The sequence below is a fragment of the Oryzias melastigma genome, linkage group LG2, assembly GCF_002922805.2.
Source record: "Oryzias melastigma strain HK-1 linkage group LG2, ASM292280v2, whole genome shotgun sequence".
Taxonomy (NCBI): Eukaryota; Metazoa; Chordata; class Actinopteri; order Beloniformes; family Adrianichthyidae; genus Oryzias; species Oryzias melastigma.
In genome coordinates this window covers 21594797-21613271 of record NC_050513.1, presented here as the reverse complement: position 1 = coordinate 21613271, position 18475 = coordinate 21594797, and the positions used below count along the sequence as shown (strand labels likewise).

Genomic DNA, 18475 nt, shown 5'->3' with positions numbered 1-18475 from the left:
CAACATAATTCCAGCAGATTTTGAAGGAGAAAAGCGGCTCGTGTTCACAATGAAAACATAACAGTAAATCAAAATACATAAACACTGAAGTTCGAGTGTTAAACTGTTAAAGACTTGATAACCAAGTTCCTCCGTAACCTGCATCGCTGCACTGTTTTCTTATTAAATGTGGGTGTTTTATGGAGCATAAAGTGTGCCAGTGTGTGCGCAGCAGCCGCTGGTCCTCCAGCAGCTGAATTGTTCCCGCCGTCTCGCTGGCTGCTGCTGCTGGCAGGAGTCCTGGCCAACAACAGAGAGAAACAATCCCAACAAAGTGGCATAAATTAATGTGACTAATTAACACCGCGTTGATTATTTGTAAATTGCATGTTTGGGTACACATTACTTGAGAGACATATGCTGCTTGTCCTGTTCTCATAAACTAGTGCCAGCTAATCGCTATCTCTGGAGTGCCCGGCAACTGGAGACGGGCCAATCAGCAGCACTGGAGAACAAAACCATAGAGCAGGAAGAAGGAAGGGTAATGAAGAGGAAAGAAAGGAAAATTAAAAAAAAGACACAAATACATATACCATTTTCTTTTGCTGTATTTTTTTGGAGTATGGAGTTTTGGAGGTTTGTTAAGCCCGATCTCTCCTGGTGGGTGTGAAATGTGACTGCCTGAGAGACAAATGTGGAGCTTCCTCATTCTTCCTCCAACAGATTTAGTTTTTATTGAGACTTGTGGTGGAGATTTTCATCTCAAAGTTTCTGCAAACCTCCCCCGACTTTCCTTTTCCAGAAAAGTTTTACTTATCAAGTCAAATTGCTTGGTAGACTGTGCCTTCTCAGCAGCATGTGTTGATTCCTACTGAATGGGATAGAAAGAATCAGAACAAATGCTTTCATTGTAATTCATTTCAGATAAAGTATTTCTTTGTTTTTTTTGTGTAAGATGATAAGTAAAACCTTATAGATCTTGAACTGCGACACAACACATTAGTCTATGATAGTCAGCACATGTAAATGAGTGTTTTCAGACGGCTCCATCAGCATCTTGATGATGGAGACATTTCACTCCTTCTGCCACTTATGTGAAGCTCCTTTTCTATATGTTCATAACAAGCAGACTCGTATATTATGTGAACAATACAGGCGCTTTTCAAGGTTTGACTGGAGCCTGAGCGATGATTGTAAAGGAGTTTTCTGACACAATCAGACTGCAGCCATGTTGTAAAACATCTCCGAGTCACAGACAAGAACCTGCCACAGACTCTGATCTGTCTGATATGATTTCTGTCATGATCCAGCGCCTCTTGAGAATACACTTTCATTGCTAGCCGACCTTACTGCTGCACTTAAATGTGCAAACAACATTTAAATACTGTAGACCACATGTGTCACAGTCAAGGCCCGGGGGCCGGATCCGGCCCTCCAGATAATTTTATTTTATTGTTATTAATGATCCGATGTTATTTTGTGCTTATTTCTAATTTGTATAATTTTGACAAAATGTATTTTTATGGAGAGTAAAATATTGAAAGTTATTTAAGGTTTAAGTTGATTTATTCCGAAATAATATTTCTGTCTTTTTATTATTCATAATTATGTTAAAAAGTTACTGTTTTAAAGTTCTAAAAATGGAATTCTGCAGCTTTTGGACTATTTTGGCATTTACTAAGACATTTTAGTCTATTTTGAAGTTTATCTAATATTTCAGGTACATGCCATCTGTTTTGGCTAACCTACATTTTTTTATATACATATAGTTTTTTTAAGCTATTTAAGCGAATATGTTAGCTGGGTATTAACTGTTCTTTTTTAAATATCAATTTCAGCCTCTTCAGCAGCCAAATTCAGCTTACAGTATTTACACTAGTATTATTGCAGGTAATTCTATACATCTAGTTCATAATTATGGTAAAAAGTTACAGTTTTAAAGTTTTAAAAATGTAGTTTTTGATTGTTCAATAAATGTTTATCCTGTTTGACCTGAGACCTAAGGTGGATTTTGGATTTTGGCCCCCGAAATCCAAAATCCATAATTTCCCTTGGGATTAATAAAGTATCTATCTATCTATCTATCTATCTATCTATCTATCTATCTATCTATCTATCTATCTATCTATCTATCTATCTATCTATCTATCCATCATCCATCCATCCATCATCCATCCATCCATCCATCCATCCATCCATCCATCCATCCATCCATCCATCCATCCATTCATCTATCCATCTATCTGTGCCCCTGCTGTAAATAGTTCAGTAAAATTAATCAAAAAAATCGCATTGACTTAACGTTTTTTGTTTCCCATAATCTCTCTTGGTACATGTTTAACTCAGCAGAAGTGCAGAAGACAAAAGAATTGAAAACCTCCTGGAAAAGTACTGTTTTTGTTTAATCTGAATGTTTATTGAGCGTCCAACAGAAGATGCAGACAGACAGTAACATCCACTGCAGAAGGTCAGCTGAAAGGTTTGCTTGCAGTGTAAATATTGAATGAGGGAACCTAAAAATGATGTGAAGCGAAGCCTTAAAGAGAAACCAGACCTGCTGCTGTGCTAACACCAACACTGCCTTGGTTTGCACAGTTTTGGTTAAGAAGATCCAACCAGGGATCTGTTGTTGTTTGGTCACATGTTCTAGAAGCAGATCCCCTGACCTCCGACCTCCGACCCGTCCTCCTTTGACCGACTCCTCCTCCCGTCATTGACAAGCTCTTCTTATTTTTACTTTAGTTTCCTCTCACAGCTTCTCTATTATTCCTGGCTTTTTTTTCGTACCCAATTCCCCCCACCCCCACCCCCTCCTCAGAGCTCCTCCACATTAACAGTCAGCTCCACTCCTGGAAATACTTTGTTTTTCAAGCCTGAGTGAGAGAGGCAGCGAGATACAGAGAGAGCATCATTTACACCGCCGCCCCAGCCCCTCCCCACCCCGCTGCCCCCGCCACAGTCACTGCTCACGACGCCAAACATTTTTGTGTTATTTAGTCATGCCTGACTTTAAAGAATTTTATAAACATACCAGCAAGAGTCCCCCTTCCCTCCTCTCCGCCCCTCCACTCTCAGCATCATGCAGGACCCGACCAACCAGGTCTGACCTTGAGAGCCTCCGGAGCCGCCGTCTTTAGGGACATTTCACTTCTAAATTAAGTTTTATACCGAGGCACGACTGCCCCCCTCCACCTCCTGACCACCCGCTCCTCCCAAGGGACGGGGAGAAAGAACATAATTCTAGCCAACAGTGTTGACTCTAGAATGGATTATTTCTGCCTGAAATCCGAGGCCGGGTGCTGCTGGATGATGTGGCTCTGCGGAGTTCTGCTTCTCTCCAATGTTCTAATGATGGACGTTTGATGAAGAAATCCCAGTCACCTGCAGAATCCTAAACTTACAGTGTGGACTTCTTCTGTGTTCAAATGTTTTTGCATTCTCCTTTACTTGTTCAAATGTCATCATTTAAATGTGTTTTCTTTGTTTAAAATAAACTAAGCATTTATGGGGTTTTTTTACCAAGTGACTATACTCACCTGGCCAGTGGTGAACTGTTTTCCTCCAGAGGAAGGGTTAATGTTAGGATTACAGTCATGGTTAAACCACCAGATGGTTCCTGAGTGCAGCTGTGTCTGCAGCTCACCACTCCCGGGGAGATGGATCAAATGTAGAGACACATCTACGTGTGTGATTCCTAATGGGACTTTAGCTTTGAACATGTGAGATCAACAACAACGTTTTGCCTTGGACGTACCAAAAATACATGCAACCAATGCAGCAACGTGCAACCGTCCGGCCAGCATGAGTTTCCTCTGTTTTTGTGCTGGTTGCACGCACATACCTTTCTTTTAATTGCATTTTCTGCTTATTTTTTTTCTCTTTTAATCTGACGCTTGGTGCTCTTGGTTTTGCAGTCCCACACAGCAGTTTTATTGATCTGATTCACTACTAGATTGTTTATTTCTAGTGGTAATTTAATTTAACACTAGAGTGTTTATTCCATGGTTGTGGTGAATAAAATACTGACACAACTTTAAACAAGTTCAGATATTCCTATACATTGTTCTTGATTTAAATGTTTTTATCTTAGTTCCATGCAGCCAGTTGGAGTGACTCTGGGTAAAAATGAGAGATTCTCTGTATCTAACATCTCGTCAGAATGTAGCTGTGCTTAAATTACAGCTAGCATTCCACGTCAGCATCCTCCGGACCATTGGGTCAGGGTGACGCAGTGAGAATCCAGCAGCCGTCCTCTGTAGAAGTGAAGGTTTTTAGAATGAACTGCTGGCGGCTGGAGCAGCTACCCTCGACACATTACTGTATTACAGGAATCCTGTGTGTGCCTTAGAATAATGCAGAAGTCAGGACATCTAAGTCAGCATTTTTATCATAAAGGAAATTTTTAAATGTAGTTGTTGCATAAAAGGTTTGCAGCATTAAGAGAAATTCAGGATGAAGCTGGAACTGGTTGACTTTTCCTGTGCATTTCTATCTAGTCGCCCCTGAGCAAGTCAGTGTGCAGGGGTGGAACTGCCTGCTGATATTTGGGTGAAGGGTATTTGTGGAGCAGCGCTCAGGCGTTTGTGTGTGTGCTGAAAATGAGTATCAGCATTCTGCAGCAACCTCATGACTAAAGGAATGAAAGTGAGACACGCCGGCTCCGTGGGAATGAGCTCCAGGATGGAGTCTGGGTTTCCCTGCTGAACAACACACTAACGGTGAGCTCTGCAGGAGCCAGAGCAGCCCCCGTTTGGACGGCTCTTCTGAGGAGGGGGCACAGTCACTTAGGCTGCTGAAGAAAATATTCAAAACATACGTGATGTTTTTATGTTTTGTTTTACCTCACACCTGCATTTGAAAATGCAGAGAGGATTTGGATGTTCCTCGTTTGCCTTGAGCAACAACAGTGAATATAAGCACATTTGGTGCATAATCGTCCCTTGTTTGGATGAAGTTTCATCTTCCCAATAGATGGACTGTGACAGGTGAGCAGTGTTCAGGTGGCTGCTGTGGAGCAGAGCACGCTGTGGCAGATCCCTCTGCGCAGTCAGAATGGTTATAAACTAAACCGTGCTTTTATGAAATCTTTTAATGATATTAAATATATTAAACTGAATTAAAAACAACACTTTGATAGTCAGATAATATTAGCTTTTGCAGTTATTAATTGGATTTTTGATTTATTTTAATCTAAGTTTTGAAAAGTTTTAACAAAAAACTTTTGAAACAAAGTTTTTAGATTAAGCCTCTGAGCTTCTTGATCTAAAAGGAAATATCCTGTTTTTTTTTTCCATATAAATGAGATGCAGAAGCTTTTAAATCAAAATAAAGTTATGCATTTGTGTCCTTATACATTTGTTCCTTGTAAATAAGTTGGAAATAAAGGGTCATTTAGAAAGAGAGTCTCCTCTGTACATTTGACCCCACTATCCAGGAATGTGGTGGTGCTCTAATGCAGTGCCTCATTTAACGGGAACTGTTGGTTTCTCTGTATCCTCCATGCTCCTCAGTAAGGTGGGATCTCAGCAGATAGAAAGCAGACAAAGCCCAGGGGTTTGAAGACCCCGTCTACGTTTCTGTCTCCTCCTCGTTCTGTCTTCAGGCTTCTGCAGAAGATGTCCATCTCAATATGTCACTTTAATACAGATGGAATTTTATTATTGAGAAAATCTATCAAAATGCATTTTCTCTCTCCTGTGCAGTCATCCACACATGTGGGGTTCGGATTAAAACTCTTATGGAATGGCTGTGTTGTCGTTACAATGTTACAATGGAGGAAAAGGCCACATTGTATGATGCTGTGTTGTTTTGTTTAGTGTTTTTTAGATAACAGTAATCTACAGCTGTGTTGTTGGAAGATCTAAAGTGGCCTCAGTGCTGAAAGATTTATTTGACACGTACCTGAGGGAGAGATCAGACTCCGTCTGAATAGTAAAGACTCACCCAGGAGATGTCAGCGGCGTTCAAAACTATGTATTCCATTCACGGCTACATTTTACTTTAGGAGCCTAAATTCACCTTCACTGGGTGGGGCTGTGACTTCTGCACTGTTATAAGTCCCAGTGAGATCAAATGAAAGTTTGTGAGCCTTCAGAGCAGACGTGAATCCTCCAGCATGGGTTTCATTTTAAGGAAGGACGTGTTTTAAACCTCTGATTGGGAGGATGAACAAAACGTTTTACGTCAAGTTATCAAGTTTTATGTGTAATGTGACACAAAAATCCCCAAATGTTTGTTCTGAAATATTGAAGCTGTCATGGATCCTTTAACTCTTTTCCTTAGACATGTTTTTGTTTTGTTTAGTTTAAATGTAAAACTCATCCATCACATTATTAATTACTTTTTACCTAAACATGAGACTTAAAAATGAATAATATTATATATTTATTGTATATTGGTTTCAGTTCATTTTCAGGTGCAGGTATTCCGTCTTTCCTCTCCTCTTGAAACAGTTCCTTGGACCTTTATACTCCACAACATAACTTCCACCATCATCACCAGGTTTTCTCCTTTGTTCTGCTGCATAAAAAAACAATCCAGTCTCTGTTAATTCATTTTAAACACATTTGTCTTTGTTTTAAAATTTAGAATATTTCATTTATTGTTCAGTGTCGTTGTTCAAGTATTTATTAATCTTTCTATGTGGTCTTTTTGTTTGCTTGTTTTCTCATAAATGTGCTTGGTTACATTTCTTTAATCTTATGTTTGGTATTGGTTGACATTGAGCCAGTGTGTGTGTTGGGGTGAGTGTGTTATACATTCTTAATTATAATTTATACTTTTTTTATTGGTTTGTCAATTTCTTTTTTATTCTACTCTGTCATTTGTGTTTTTGACTTTTTTGAATGGAGGACCCTGTTAAATAATGAGATGTTGCATCTCTAGAGGCTTATCTTTCCATTTCAGTTCAAATGTGTAAATACAATTAAAATAAATGAATCATATTTATTTCAAGCATTGAAAAATAATTAAATACTGCAATCAAACAAATCCAAACAGAGATGATATCAAACGCATTTGAGATATCAATTAATGAAACACTGATTAGAATATAAAGAAAAGTAAGTTTAGAAAAAGATTCTTTCTTCTTGACAGTGTAATTACTCATAATCATGAATAGACATGTTTACAGTAATACATACATGTCACTTTAGATTCATTAAATAGAGTTAACATCAAATAAAGTCAAGTAGAGTTTAATTTAATAACAGGGAATGGGAAGAAGCCAATTTATTTAATCCCTACTGAGTTTTTCGTTTATATTTACAGTACATTTTTGCAAAGTTGTCATAATCTAGTCCTTATCAGATCAAGTACAGATAATTCACCAAGTATCATAAAGGAGTGTTTATTGTTTATCCTCAGAAAACATCACAGGTCATGTTAGAGATACTGAATCTTATCACATGAATCCAGAAATCAGTGTTACACTCTGCTGATGGAGTTAAACAGACTGATGGATCTGTTGTGATGCTGGAGATGATCAGCAGAAAGTCTTCAATAGGCAGGAAATACCTAAGCGTGTCTAAAGTTCAGGGTTCCCCCCGTCAGCCTCTCTGAAGGGTGTAATTAACACACCTTATCTCATTTGTCAAACCTGTGTACAAACAGGGCTTTGGTGTAAAAATAGTTGCTTAATTTGAGGAGCTTTGGTGCCGGCACACAGCCAGGCCAGCTGCCTCCTGCTGCTACCACTACGTATGCCAAGTTGAGCTAATTGTCTGTGTGCTGCGGCTCGGCGCGTTGACGAGCTGCTCGGGAGCGCCGTCGGGGTTCCTGCCGGGCTCACGGCAACAAAACAAACAGGCCAAATTATTCCTTGGAGGTGTGGAGCACTGAGGTCCTCCTGTCTCACTGAAGCATCCCAGCAGAGAGACAACGTGGGGCGTGGGTGGACTATAGTCCGATTTTCATCTATCCGCAGCAGTAGTCTAAGATTGATACCATGATTAGTGTTGTTTTGTTGGCGAGCAGACCCTGGACACGTCTCTCTGTGTCTCCCTGCAGCCATCGGCCGGACACTGATCCCCCGTTACTTCAGCACGGTGTTTGAAGGAGGCGTCACGGAGCTCAGCTACATCCTCAAGCACTCCAAGGAGTCCTTCCACAACTCCTGCATCACACTGGACTGTGATCAGTGCACCATGGTCACGCAGCACGGGAAGCCCATGTTTACCAAGGTAATGCTGGAACAGCTCCCATGAACAATAGAGCACAGCCTGTCAGGACACACGTGTCACACTTTCATTCCTCTTCATCCCTCACGTCATGTTTTCAGATATTCATTTATGAATGGAAAGGAGGAGATCCGCTTAAATACAGTCTAATGCAGCTCTTAGAGCGTTCCTCTGCTTTTCTGCTTTTTAGCTTCCAGAGGAAACTAGAATATTTTCTAAAAAAAGGATATTGTTTGACCTCAAACTATTGAGTTAGTTAAATTTAAAAACAAACGGTTGAATAAAAAGGTGTTTTTAAATGACTGTTTTGAACTCACTCCTAGATATGGAAAAAAAAATGTTTATCAGGATATAGATTATTTTATATCACAATAGTGATATGAATCACGATATACCACAATAAAGTATATTTTCTGAAATAAAATGCTAAAAATGTCATTACTTACTTTTCTGTGACTTTATTTTTTCAAATAACATGTAAGTGAATAGTTACAAATGAGACGCATTTTTTTAAAGTACACAACAGTTTTACGTTCCTTAGTAGGAAAACACATTTTTGCACAAAAGCAATACAAATAACCAAATAAAACCAATAGAATTGATAGAAGAGAAATAGACACTTTTCTATCACGCACATGATATGTATCCTCATCCTCGCTCCTGCTACCACGTCCACTCTCCAGCGTTCTGGCCGTACCTGCCGTTTTTCTGTTGATGGTGCTGACGGATTCATAAGCTGATTCTCCTGAGATTTTACTACTGAGATGAGAATAAGATGCATGGAGATTCCAGTCTGGAGTTCAGCATAAATGACATGGAGACAGAAGCAGAGCCAACTCTAAATGTTGTGTGAAATAATCCAGAACTGACACAAAGGTGCTCTGAAAGCGCTAAAGCTGAGCTCATCTGCTTCTGTCTGAGGGGGAGACAATCCCCTTGTGAGCTGGAGTGAGTATCTTCCTCCCTGCAGTCTGATCCAGATGGCTCGCTGACTCCAGTCTCCTTCTGCTGACTGTCTAAATGAATGTGAGGCCGGGTAGCTCGTCAGCCGACCTGAAGGGATTCCATGTTCCCTGTACCATGAGCAGAAGGAGCGGACCGCATTGTTCTGACTTTAACAGCTACGTGCTCTGCTCTTTAGTGTGGTTTAACAGCATGCACCCTTCATGTGCATGAGTGTGAGTGAAGAGTAACTTTCTCTGATAATCTGCCCAAAGCTCAAAGTCTACACAGGGAATGAAAAACAGGTACGGTGGATCAGACTGTCTTTTATTGATGGAATTGAACATTTTTTCTTCCTAAAGCAGTCATGTCACCTGCTGTGTCTGACCCGACAAGTATAGACTGAATAAAAAATTGCTCCCAGTTAACCAAATGTGTCATAACTTATTATTTAAGGGGCCACATCATGATTTTCTTAAGTCGTAGGTGTCAAAGTCACGGCCCGGGGGCCGGATCCGGCCCTCCAGATCATTTTATTTATTATTATTAATGGTCCGATGTTATCTTGCACTAATATCTAACTTATATAATTTTGACAAAATATATTTCTATGGAGAGTAAAATATTGAAAGTTATTTAAGGTTTAAGTTGATTTATTCTGGAATAATATTGCTGCCTGTTTATTATTCATATTCATTTTAAAAAGACAGCATTTTAAAGTTTAAAATATTTATTTTTAGTGTGATCAATAAATGTTTATCATGTTCCACCCGCGACTGAAGGTGTGTTTTTGGATATTGACCCCCTGTGTAACTGGGTTGAACACCCCTGTCTTAAGCTCTTCAGAGTAAACTCTATCCTTATATATGATCATATATTTACTTTGGAACACTAAAAAAATATTTTTCAAATATGATTTATTTTTGCAATCTTTTTTTCTTCCTAAAACGACTCGATCTTTGAGGCTCCACCTTTGACTCCTTAATGTCATGATGTCATCCTAGACTGCAGCGTGTCACCCATGAAAAAATGTTTTTAAATATTGATGTAGGCCTACATACTGTGCTGATCACGGGAGCTCAAGCTGCTAGTGTTTGTGCTAGCCTGGGGGCGGAGCAGACTCTTCCTGGAGGGGGTGGTTTTCAACTTGTGATGTAAGCATGTGGGACCCGCCTATGGGAATGGGAGGGGCTGGTACTGAGAGTGCAGGTTTTTAGAGGATTACTCAGAAATGCATGAATGGATCAAAATCCCAGTTGTTTATAGTGAGGATTCTTCATGGAACCTTTAAAACTCATTTGACTATTTGATAGGAGCTTAAATTCCTTCATACTGTGACTCTTTCTTTGTTATCATGTGATTAATATTCTCTATTTGACGAGGTTCTGGAAAAAGTCCCATCTATTGATTGATTGATTGGTGGATTTTTGAGACGTATTATTGCAAAGCAAGAACGAATAGAATATTGGTCTATGTCAGGAAACTCCAGGCTCCTCCTTAACCCTTTAACACCGGAGCTCCAGTGTTTATGTTCTTTGATTTACTGTATTTTTTAATTGATAACACGATCAATTGATCGTGTTATCAATTAAAAAATTACAGTATGTTAAAGATTTTGTGTTTAAGCATAATAAATATGTTGCTGCGTGGTCAGTGTGCGTGTGTGTATGCTGCAGGCATTCATGTTCTCGTTTCTAACGATGAAGAGGAGAGGGTTAGAACTGTGCACGCCGTAGAACGGATTCGATGAGGGTCCATCAGTTAACACAAGGAAATCTCTACATTCCTTCAAGCTGGAGTTTCCTTTTGCTCGTCTAGTTTCTTCTTTTGTTAGAAGGTTTCTCAAAGTGAAGAACAGTTGTTACAAGTGTCAGAGATTCATGTTTGGAAAAGGAGCAGATCTGTCCAGACCCGGTCAACAAAAAGCAAAATTTACTGCTTACAGCGCTTCTCTCTTTTCATCTCCGCCTAAATTGGACGGGAAGAATTAATTCATTAGAAAAAAAATTCCAATAAGTGAGCGTGTTGTGTGAGCGCTCCCAGCAGCCGGAGCCTGCAGCTCTGGAGGCCCGAATCTCAATCAGCTCTGCCTCGCCTCGCTTTCCTCAACCGCCGCTGCCCCCCTCCCCTCCCCTGCTCACTCATCCTCCCCCAACCCGCTCATTCTTTCCTCGCTCTCTACTCCCCCCGCTCCCCTATACACACACACTCGCATCCTTCATCCCCAGAGAAATCATTCCCAGCTCCCAACTTGAGCTCTGCCCCCCCCCGCTTGTTTCCGTCTCTTTCTGTTCCTATCTGTCTTCAAAATGTCTAATTCTGCTCACATTTTACCAGATTATTTTATCTTTTCTACTAAATCTGGTATATTTGTTGTTGTTGACATTTTTCTGATCACTGAAATCACGGAGGTGAAGTTAAGCAGCTACATGTGGAAATGTGGAAATTAGGTCAGAAAAAGGAAACGGGAAAGAAGCATCTTTATATTTCCACATTGAACAAAGAACACCATGTGGTGAACCGCAAACTAAGATAGAACTCTTAATTTTTTTGTGTACGTCTTTTTGCCGATAAATTCATTTTCTTTTCATTTAACTGGAGTTTTAAGGGAGAGTTTTCTGATACTGGCTCATTTCTAAACGTAAAGGTGAATAAAAGAAAAGCAATAGAAATGTATAAAATTTAAAACATAACAGCTAATATACATGCCATGCTCACTACATTTTTTATAGAGATAAGATTAGTTTGAAGTCTCTTTTAATTGATATGTTCACAAAATGTCAAAGTCACAGATGAGCTTTTTCTAAAAAAATAAAACAATAATTATCATTGACGGAAAATAACATTAAGACATCTAAAATTGATTGTCATGGTTGGTAAGTATGAACTGGACTCTTATTGTGAAAATGTGGTGTTGTAAGACGCTGAATTGAAACATCCTTAATGATGTCTGTAAATGATCTAAATATATCATATCATTCATTTGATCTAATTTATTTAATGTCATAGACCAAAGAGTCTAATGTCATTGTGTTTCTGTAGTGTCTCTCCCTGCATGCACATGTGCTGCTGTAGTCTAATGAGTGGGCGGAGCCTGAAAGGCAGCTAGAATGCGGGGTGTTCTTCAGGTGTGGGTGGAAAGGCTCTCAAGTCAGTGAGGTGTTGACAAGTTGACACAGGGAGCCAATTTAAGCAGAAGCTCCCGACCTGCCAGCCTCCCTCCGTCTCCAGCGTCTCCATTCAGGACCCAGCATGCATCACTCTCCCTGACCAGCATGGGCTGGCTGTGCAGGCCGGGTCCCTCGTTACAGGTGCCCAGATGGGATTTGGTATGCTGGGAGGTGAGCAAGAGCAAAGAACAGCTTTTTGACACATAAACTGATTTGAAGTGGATTTTTTCTGCCATAACATTTTTTTGGGAACTAACATGAAATATCTTCATGATTGATGGATAGATATTTAAATCAAGGCCTTTTGTATGAGTCCCACAGTGCAACCCTAAACCAAACAAACATGTGTCAGGACTTGTCAGTGAGTGACTGTCACACCACCTTTATCTGTCTTCTGTGGGGTTTATATAGTTGTAAGATTCAGAGGAAGTGCTGTCTGAACGTTTTTCTAAACATGGTGGAGTGTCTTTTATCAAACCCTGACCATTTCTGAAGGAACTTGAGAGATTATATTAATGCTCTTCTTTTTATGTTAAACTAAACTGAGATTTAATGATCCAATGATGAAGAAAGAGACAGATGACCCACTGCAGTCACAAGCTGTTTGGTTTCTGGAAACCATTTTCAAATACAAACCCAGGGATGTATTTGGAGTAGTCGTATTTAAAGACACAGTTAAACCTCATAGGTTATGCAAAGGCCAGAAAGATCTATAAATTAAGTATCCATCAGATATTCATGCAGTGAGTTCTTTGGCTCGTGAACATTTTACACTAACGTACCAGAGGCCAACAAAGAATGACAGTGTCTATTGAAACTATCGCCTCATCATGTCCTAAGATTAAAGCAGATCAATACATGTCCTGTTACAGACTGGAAACCTGTCCAGGGTGTACCCCACCTTCACCCAACAGTAGCCAGGACAGGCTCCAGCAACCCAGTGACCCTGAAAGGGATACAGCTGGTTAAAGACAGATGGATGGGGATCAACACATGAAAAGTGACATTAAGAAGTTAGAATATAAACCAGAATTTTTAGGTGAGAACCGACAGTGTTCATTCTTAAACCATTGAAACAAATGTTGCCTTGATCAAGACTTTGCTGTGACTGAGAACATCCAGTTTATGTTTCAATGATCATAAGAACGTCCTCACTGACCTCTGTTAATTGATTGTCAGGTGGGGGTACAGTATTGAAGATACTTTCAGCAGCAGCGCTATGCACCGGCAACCCCCCCCCCACACTACTGGAGATCCCCTGATCTCACTTGTACAGAAGATTTATGACCGTGCTCCTAAATCAATGTGGACTCTCTTTCAGGAGCTGCTCTGTTTCAACAGAACACTTTTTAATTCAGCAGGATTTTTTCTCTTTACTTTCACGAGTGTGCACTATAGGGAAAAATAATGACCATTATGAGAAAGATCAGCTCGACCACTAGACTTTTATTGTGGAGAAGTGACTGCTCACATGGTTACATCTCAAAGAATGCTGCATTTGTGTCTGTGCACCAGCACCCTGAAGAATAATTGCTGCACATTTATTGCACATGGCAATTAAAGTGATGCTTTTTGGTCTGGTTCTGATTCAGGCAATTTCTCTATCAGCTACACAGGGGCACAAGCTTTCAGGGAGAAGTTGAAGCAGGAGACAGTGCTAAGGAGACGCTTGGCACTGTGGAAGAAGGAATCAATAGTGCATTGTTATTTCACTGTAGGCATTAGACCTGGAAAACATCAGAAGACCCGGCTCACAAGTAAACACTATTCAAGTTATTTCTCTCTGGGGGTGTGGGGGGTAGGGTGTATAAATGTACAAAAAGTCAGAGTTTCACAAATTAAAGAAACAATTACTTGCTTCTTTCATACATGCCTTAATATCAGGTTGTTTAATAGACTTTAGCTGCCAGGAGGCAGAAAAGTCATTCACTGCATAATTACTGCAATGCATTTCAATTCAGAGTGAAGGAGAAACATCACACAAAAGTTCTCCTTTGGTTCTCTCTTTCCCTTCACTAAAAGCAGCCGTGAGTCGATCATATGAATGCAGAAACTTGCAGATGAATTTATGAACAAACACAAAGTGAAGATCAGTGTCGCAAAAGTTGATTATCAAACCAAATTGATTTTGTTTCATATGATCACAACACCTCTAAACTATATGAATAATAACGTTCGCGGACAGCAGAAAAGGATCTGAAACAGGAAGCTTCCTGTTCAGGCCTGACTTTATGTTATCATTATGATTCTGATGGATGTAGAAGAAGTAGTGTGTATGAGGAAAAGTTACAATCGCTTACAACTGAATAGGAAGGGTGTAACGGTAGTCTAAAAGGGACAAAAATCAAGTATTAATATGAAAACACAACATTGCCTTAGACTCTACAATTAAACATGAAAGAAAAAAATATCAACCAACCAACTTTGTTTAACTTAGTAGTTAATCCTTTTTTGTTTCATTTTGGGAAAAAAAACAAAACTAACCATAACAACAACTCTGTGCTGAAATACTATGATAGTAATTAGGGCTGTAAAGATTCAGTTCAGCAATGATTCTAGTCATTTCATAATCTGGGGTTACTGATTTGATCCATAGTTAGGGTTGGGCACTGATTGGGTTTTATTTGGTTCCGGTGCCAAAGCGGTTCTTTGGTTTGGTTCCTAATTGGTGCCATTTTCAGTGCTTAAGTTATGAAAAATAATATCTACTGTTGCCAAATCAACACATTTTCCCTCCCAAGTCACATTTTGATGCAGGATTAAGACCTCCGTGTCAAAAATTGACATTTTGGGTGTCGTCGTTGTTTGATGGCCGTTCCCATGAAATCAGAGTCACTGGTCAAACTTCTGTGACCTGCAGTGACATGAAGCCAAACATTTGAACGCTGAGCGCTCTCGTGGTCGCCCTGTCCACGGTCTTATATGACCCCGCCCACTATCGCAGGAAAGGCAGAATGATTGGCTAGAACTTCAAAGTACTAAACAGTGTACAAGTGATCGACATGTCCTAAGAGAAATAGACCTTCAGTGAAACTAAGTGAAATGAAGAACCGTTTGCAGCAGCTTCTTTAGGTTTTGGTAGAACTGCGTAATCATAACGGCTCCTTCTTAGAACTGAATTTCGGAGCCCAACCCTACTCATAGTTCATTTTGGTTCATTCTGAAGAATCTGATTGGATCTGGTTTACTCTCCCAAAATCAATCCAGAACATCTTAATCCAAACTTCATCAGTGAGACTCAGAGATAATAGCTGGTTCTGAACAGTTCCGCTGAAGGTCTCCAGATTCTTGTATTTCTTCAAGATAATAAATGAAATATGGGAACAAACAAACAAGTAAACAAGACTGAATGTCAAATCCATTCACATGTTAGTTTGATAAAGTTCACCCCACTGTTGTTTTTCCACATCAGAATAATCCAAAGAGAACATTGGAACATTTTACCACACTGCATGCTCACATGACTTTGCTGAATGTTTACATTACAGTAAAATAAATTTACCACACCTCAATCTAAATGGTATTTTCCAATATTGATTGTTGATTTATCTGTTTTTAAAACGATTATTTAATAATATAGGTTGACTAGATTAACAACTTACCTCAGACAGACGAATCAGGTTGGATTGTAGGAAGATAAATAAATGAATCAATTAATCATCACACCCCAACTGGTGATCATAGAATGACTATAACCATTTAATGTGAACAAGCAATGAAAAGGAGCCGGTAAAGTTCATTTCAGACACATGAAGCAGAGTGACCGCTAAGGAATTCTGCACTTTACTTGTGTTGCTATTGTTTGTTTGGACGAGTAAGTCAGTTCTAAATATTTTAAACTGTTAAGATTGTGTTTGACATCCAGCTGTCAAAACTAAAGAGAACTGCTTAAATTGTTGTAGTTCATATAAGTTAATATTTACAAGTATGCAAGAGTTCTATTTACATGTGATTCTGTAATAAGTGCCAAGAACTGTGCACTAGAAAAAAATCTGAATTGTTGTTATTGTATTTCTCTTTGTAAAATAAATCATGATCTGTGAAATAGTAAGATTTCAGGGTTTATTTTTTCTTGCTGAACAAATATCAAACCGTGGCGCTCAGATGGAGGTACGTATCGAAACGAGAGCAAACTGGATCGTTGCATCCCAAATACGGACAGATGTTCCTTTGCTCTGTTTGACATGTACTAGTGGTAGATGTCGGCTGAACTCCTGGAATGAGCTCTTTGACTGATGAAGCAAACTTTCAGTCTGAACTGCAGAGCGAGGACCTCCGCCGTGGAGTCCGGCTCTTCTGGATTCTGAAGAGGAGTGTTGGCACGTGACCACGCAGAGAGAGTTTGGTGGGAATTCGGGGGATGTGGTTGAGAGGTGGTGGTGGTGGTGGTGCGGGGGGGTGGCGGGATGAAGAGGTGGGGGTTGGGGGGTAGCATGGCCGCTAGCCTCTTTCTTGTTGATCCTCAGGAGACCATCTGCGCTGGGGGCATTGATTAGAGTGTGTCTGGTGGGATTACATCTTTGCTGTTGCCATGCCAACTAATCAGCTGTTTTTTTCCCCCTCTTTCTCTGTCTGTCTCTCCATCCCTCTGTCTCCTGGTTGTCACAGCAACAAAATACGGGAGAAGCAGGATTCAGCTAAAGGGGAGAAAAATCCCCCCTCCCCCCGCTCTGCATCTCTTCCTCTCCTCCTAATTGGCAACTCTTCCTGACCTGAAGTTCTTTTGTCTGGCATAAACACACCCTTCTCCAGTTGTTTATTTTTGCATTTAAAGCATAGCTGGACGATGGAGAGACTCAAGGACGGAGGAAAGGCTGGGAGTGTAAAAATACATCATAACATCCGCGCACAACCCAAAAAATGAGACAAATGATTCCAATGTTTCTCGTTCTCCTTTCAGTGTAGCTGACAGCTGCCTGTCAGTCAGTAAGTCGTCACTGTAAAGCTACGAGTCTGCGGGCATAAACACTGAATATGTCGTCTTTGTGCAGGTTTGTACGGAGGGTCGTTTGATACTGGAGTTTGCCTTCGATGACCTGATGAGGATTAAGACGTGGCACTTTACTATCCGGCAGTACCGGGAACTCATCCCTCGCAGCATCCTGGCCATGCACGTAAGTGTGCCATCACTCACACTAGGTCCAACATCCTGCTATAGGTTCCACTTTTCAGGAGCACCCGGCACATTCAGAATATGAATATGAAATGTGTGGCACAAACACCGATGGTTCCGAATGATCTCTGTTTGCAGAGAGCAGGGAAACAAGGTCAAATGAATAATCTGTTTAATTCCATCAAGTGTAACGCACACGTGTAGTCACTGGAGATGTGGAGTGATCTGAAGGTCTCCTGCTTTCAACTCAATTTATGGTGAAGCTGCAAGAGGGAGGTGTTGCTAGAAATGGAAAATAGGAGACAAAGCCAATTCATGCATATATTCAGTCATATAGAGTAGAGCTTTACAAGTACCAAAGACTCAAACCTCTTTCAAACATTCCAGTCTTCTTCTTAGAAAAGCAGCTGCTGCTTTACTGGTCTGTGTTAATATGAGGAGGAGCAGATGTCACGTCAGTGTCAAAGTCAGGACGCTAGTCTTACGAGAGGACCTGACACGAGTGTGTCTGATGGGAATATGGGAACATTTACATACGGTGTACAGGAATTTCACAGTTCAACACAGAAAAAAGTCCAAGAATATTATTTAAAGCACCGACATTTGAGAAGTCAATTCTACTCTCAAATCCTTCCAGTGAAGCAAAGTGAACTGTTTGTTTCCATCAGAAGCAGTACAATGAGATTCTCCTCGAAAACCAACAGAGTGAATTACAAAGAACTAAACATTTACCAATGAAAGTTCCTACATTAAAAACAGACTTTTTTTTGTCTTAAAAATTTGCAACAAATTGTTTTGTTTTTTTAATGAGGCAAATCAAACGAAAGCGCTGCTCTGAAATGTTGAGCTACAGATGCTTATCAGGGAGACAGGAAAGTGTAAGAACAACCTGAGAGGGGGAGCTGCTGCCGTCCAAAATCAAATGTTCCCATTCGCTTCGAGGATGCATTGACTTACAAAAACATTTGTTTTTGCATCAAATGTTGCATCCTTTCGTGTATTCTGTTATTTTTCTCTTTAAAGACATGCGCTTCCTCATTTATTTGATACTTTTTTTTTACCTGAAAGGGTGTATGCATGTGTCCTTCCATCCA

General features: G+C 40.1%; 1 protein-coding gene across 4 annotated transcripts in view; it reads left to right on the top strand.

The window, feature by feature from the left end:
- Positions 1-18475, top strand: part of ldb2a (LIM domain binding 2a) — a 90270-nt gene that overhangs the window by 53776 nt on the left and 18019 nt on the right. For all 4 annotated transcript variants that reach the window (XM_024270254.2, XM_024270253.2, XM_036216350.1 and 1 more), the window contains exons 3-4: positions 7987-8159; positions 17260-17382. In XM_024270254.2, coding sequence (XP_024126022.1) covers positions 7987-8159; positions 17260-17382 — 296 coding nt within the window. The remainder of the gene's footprint in view (positions 1-7986; positions 8160-17259; positions 17383-18475) is intronic.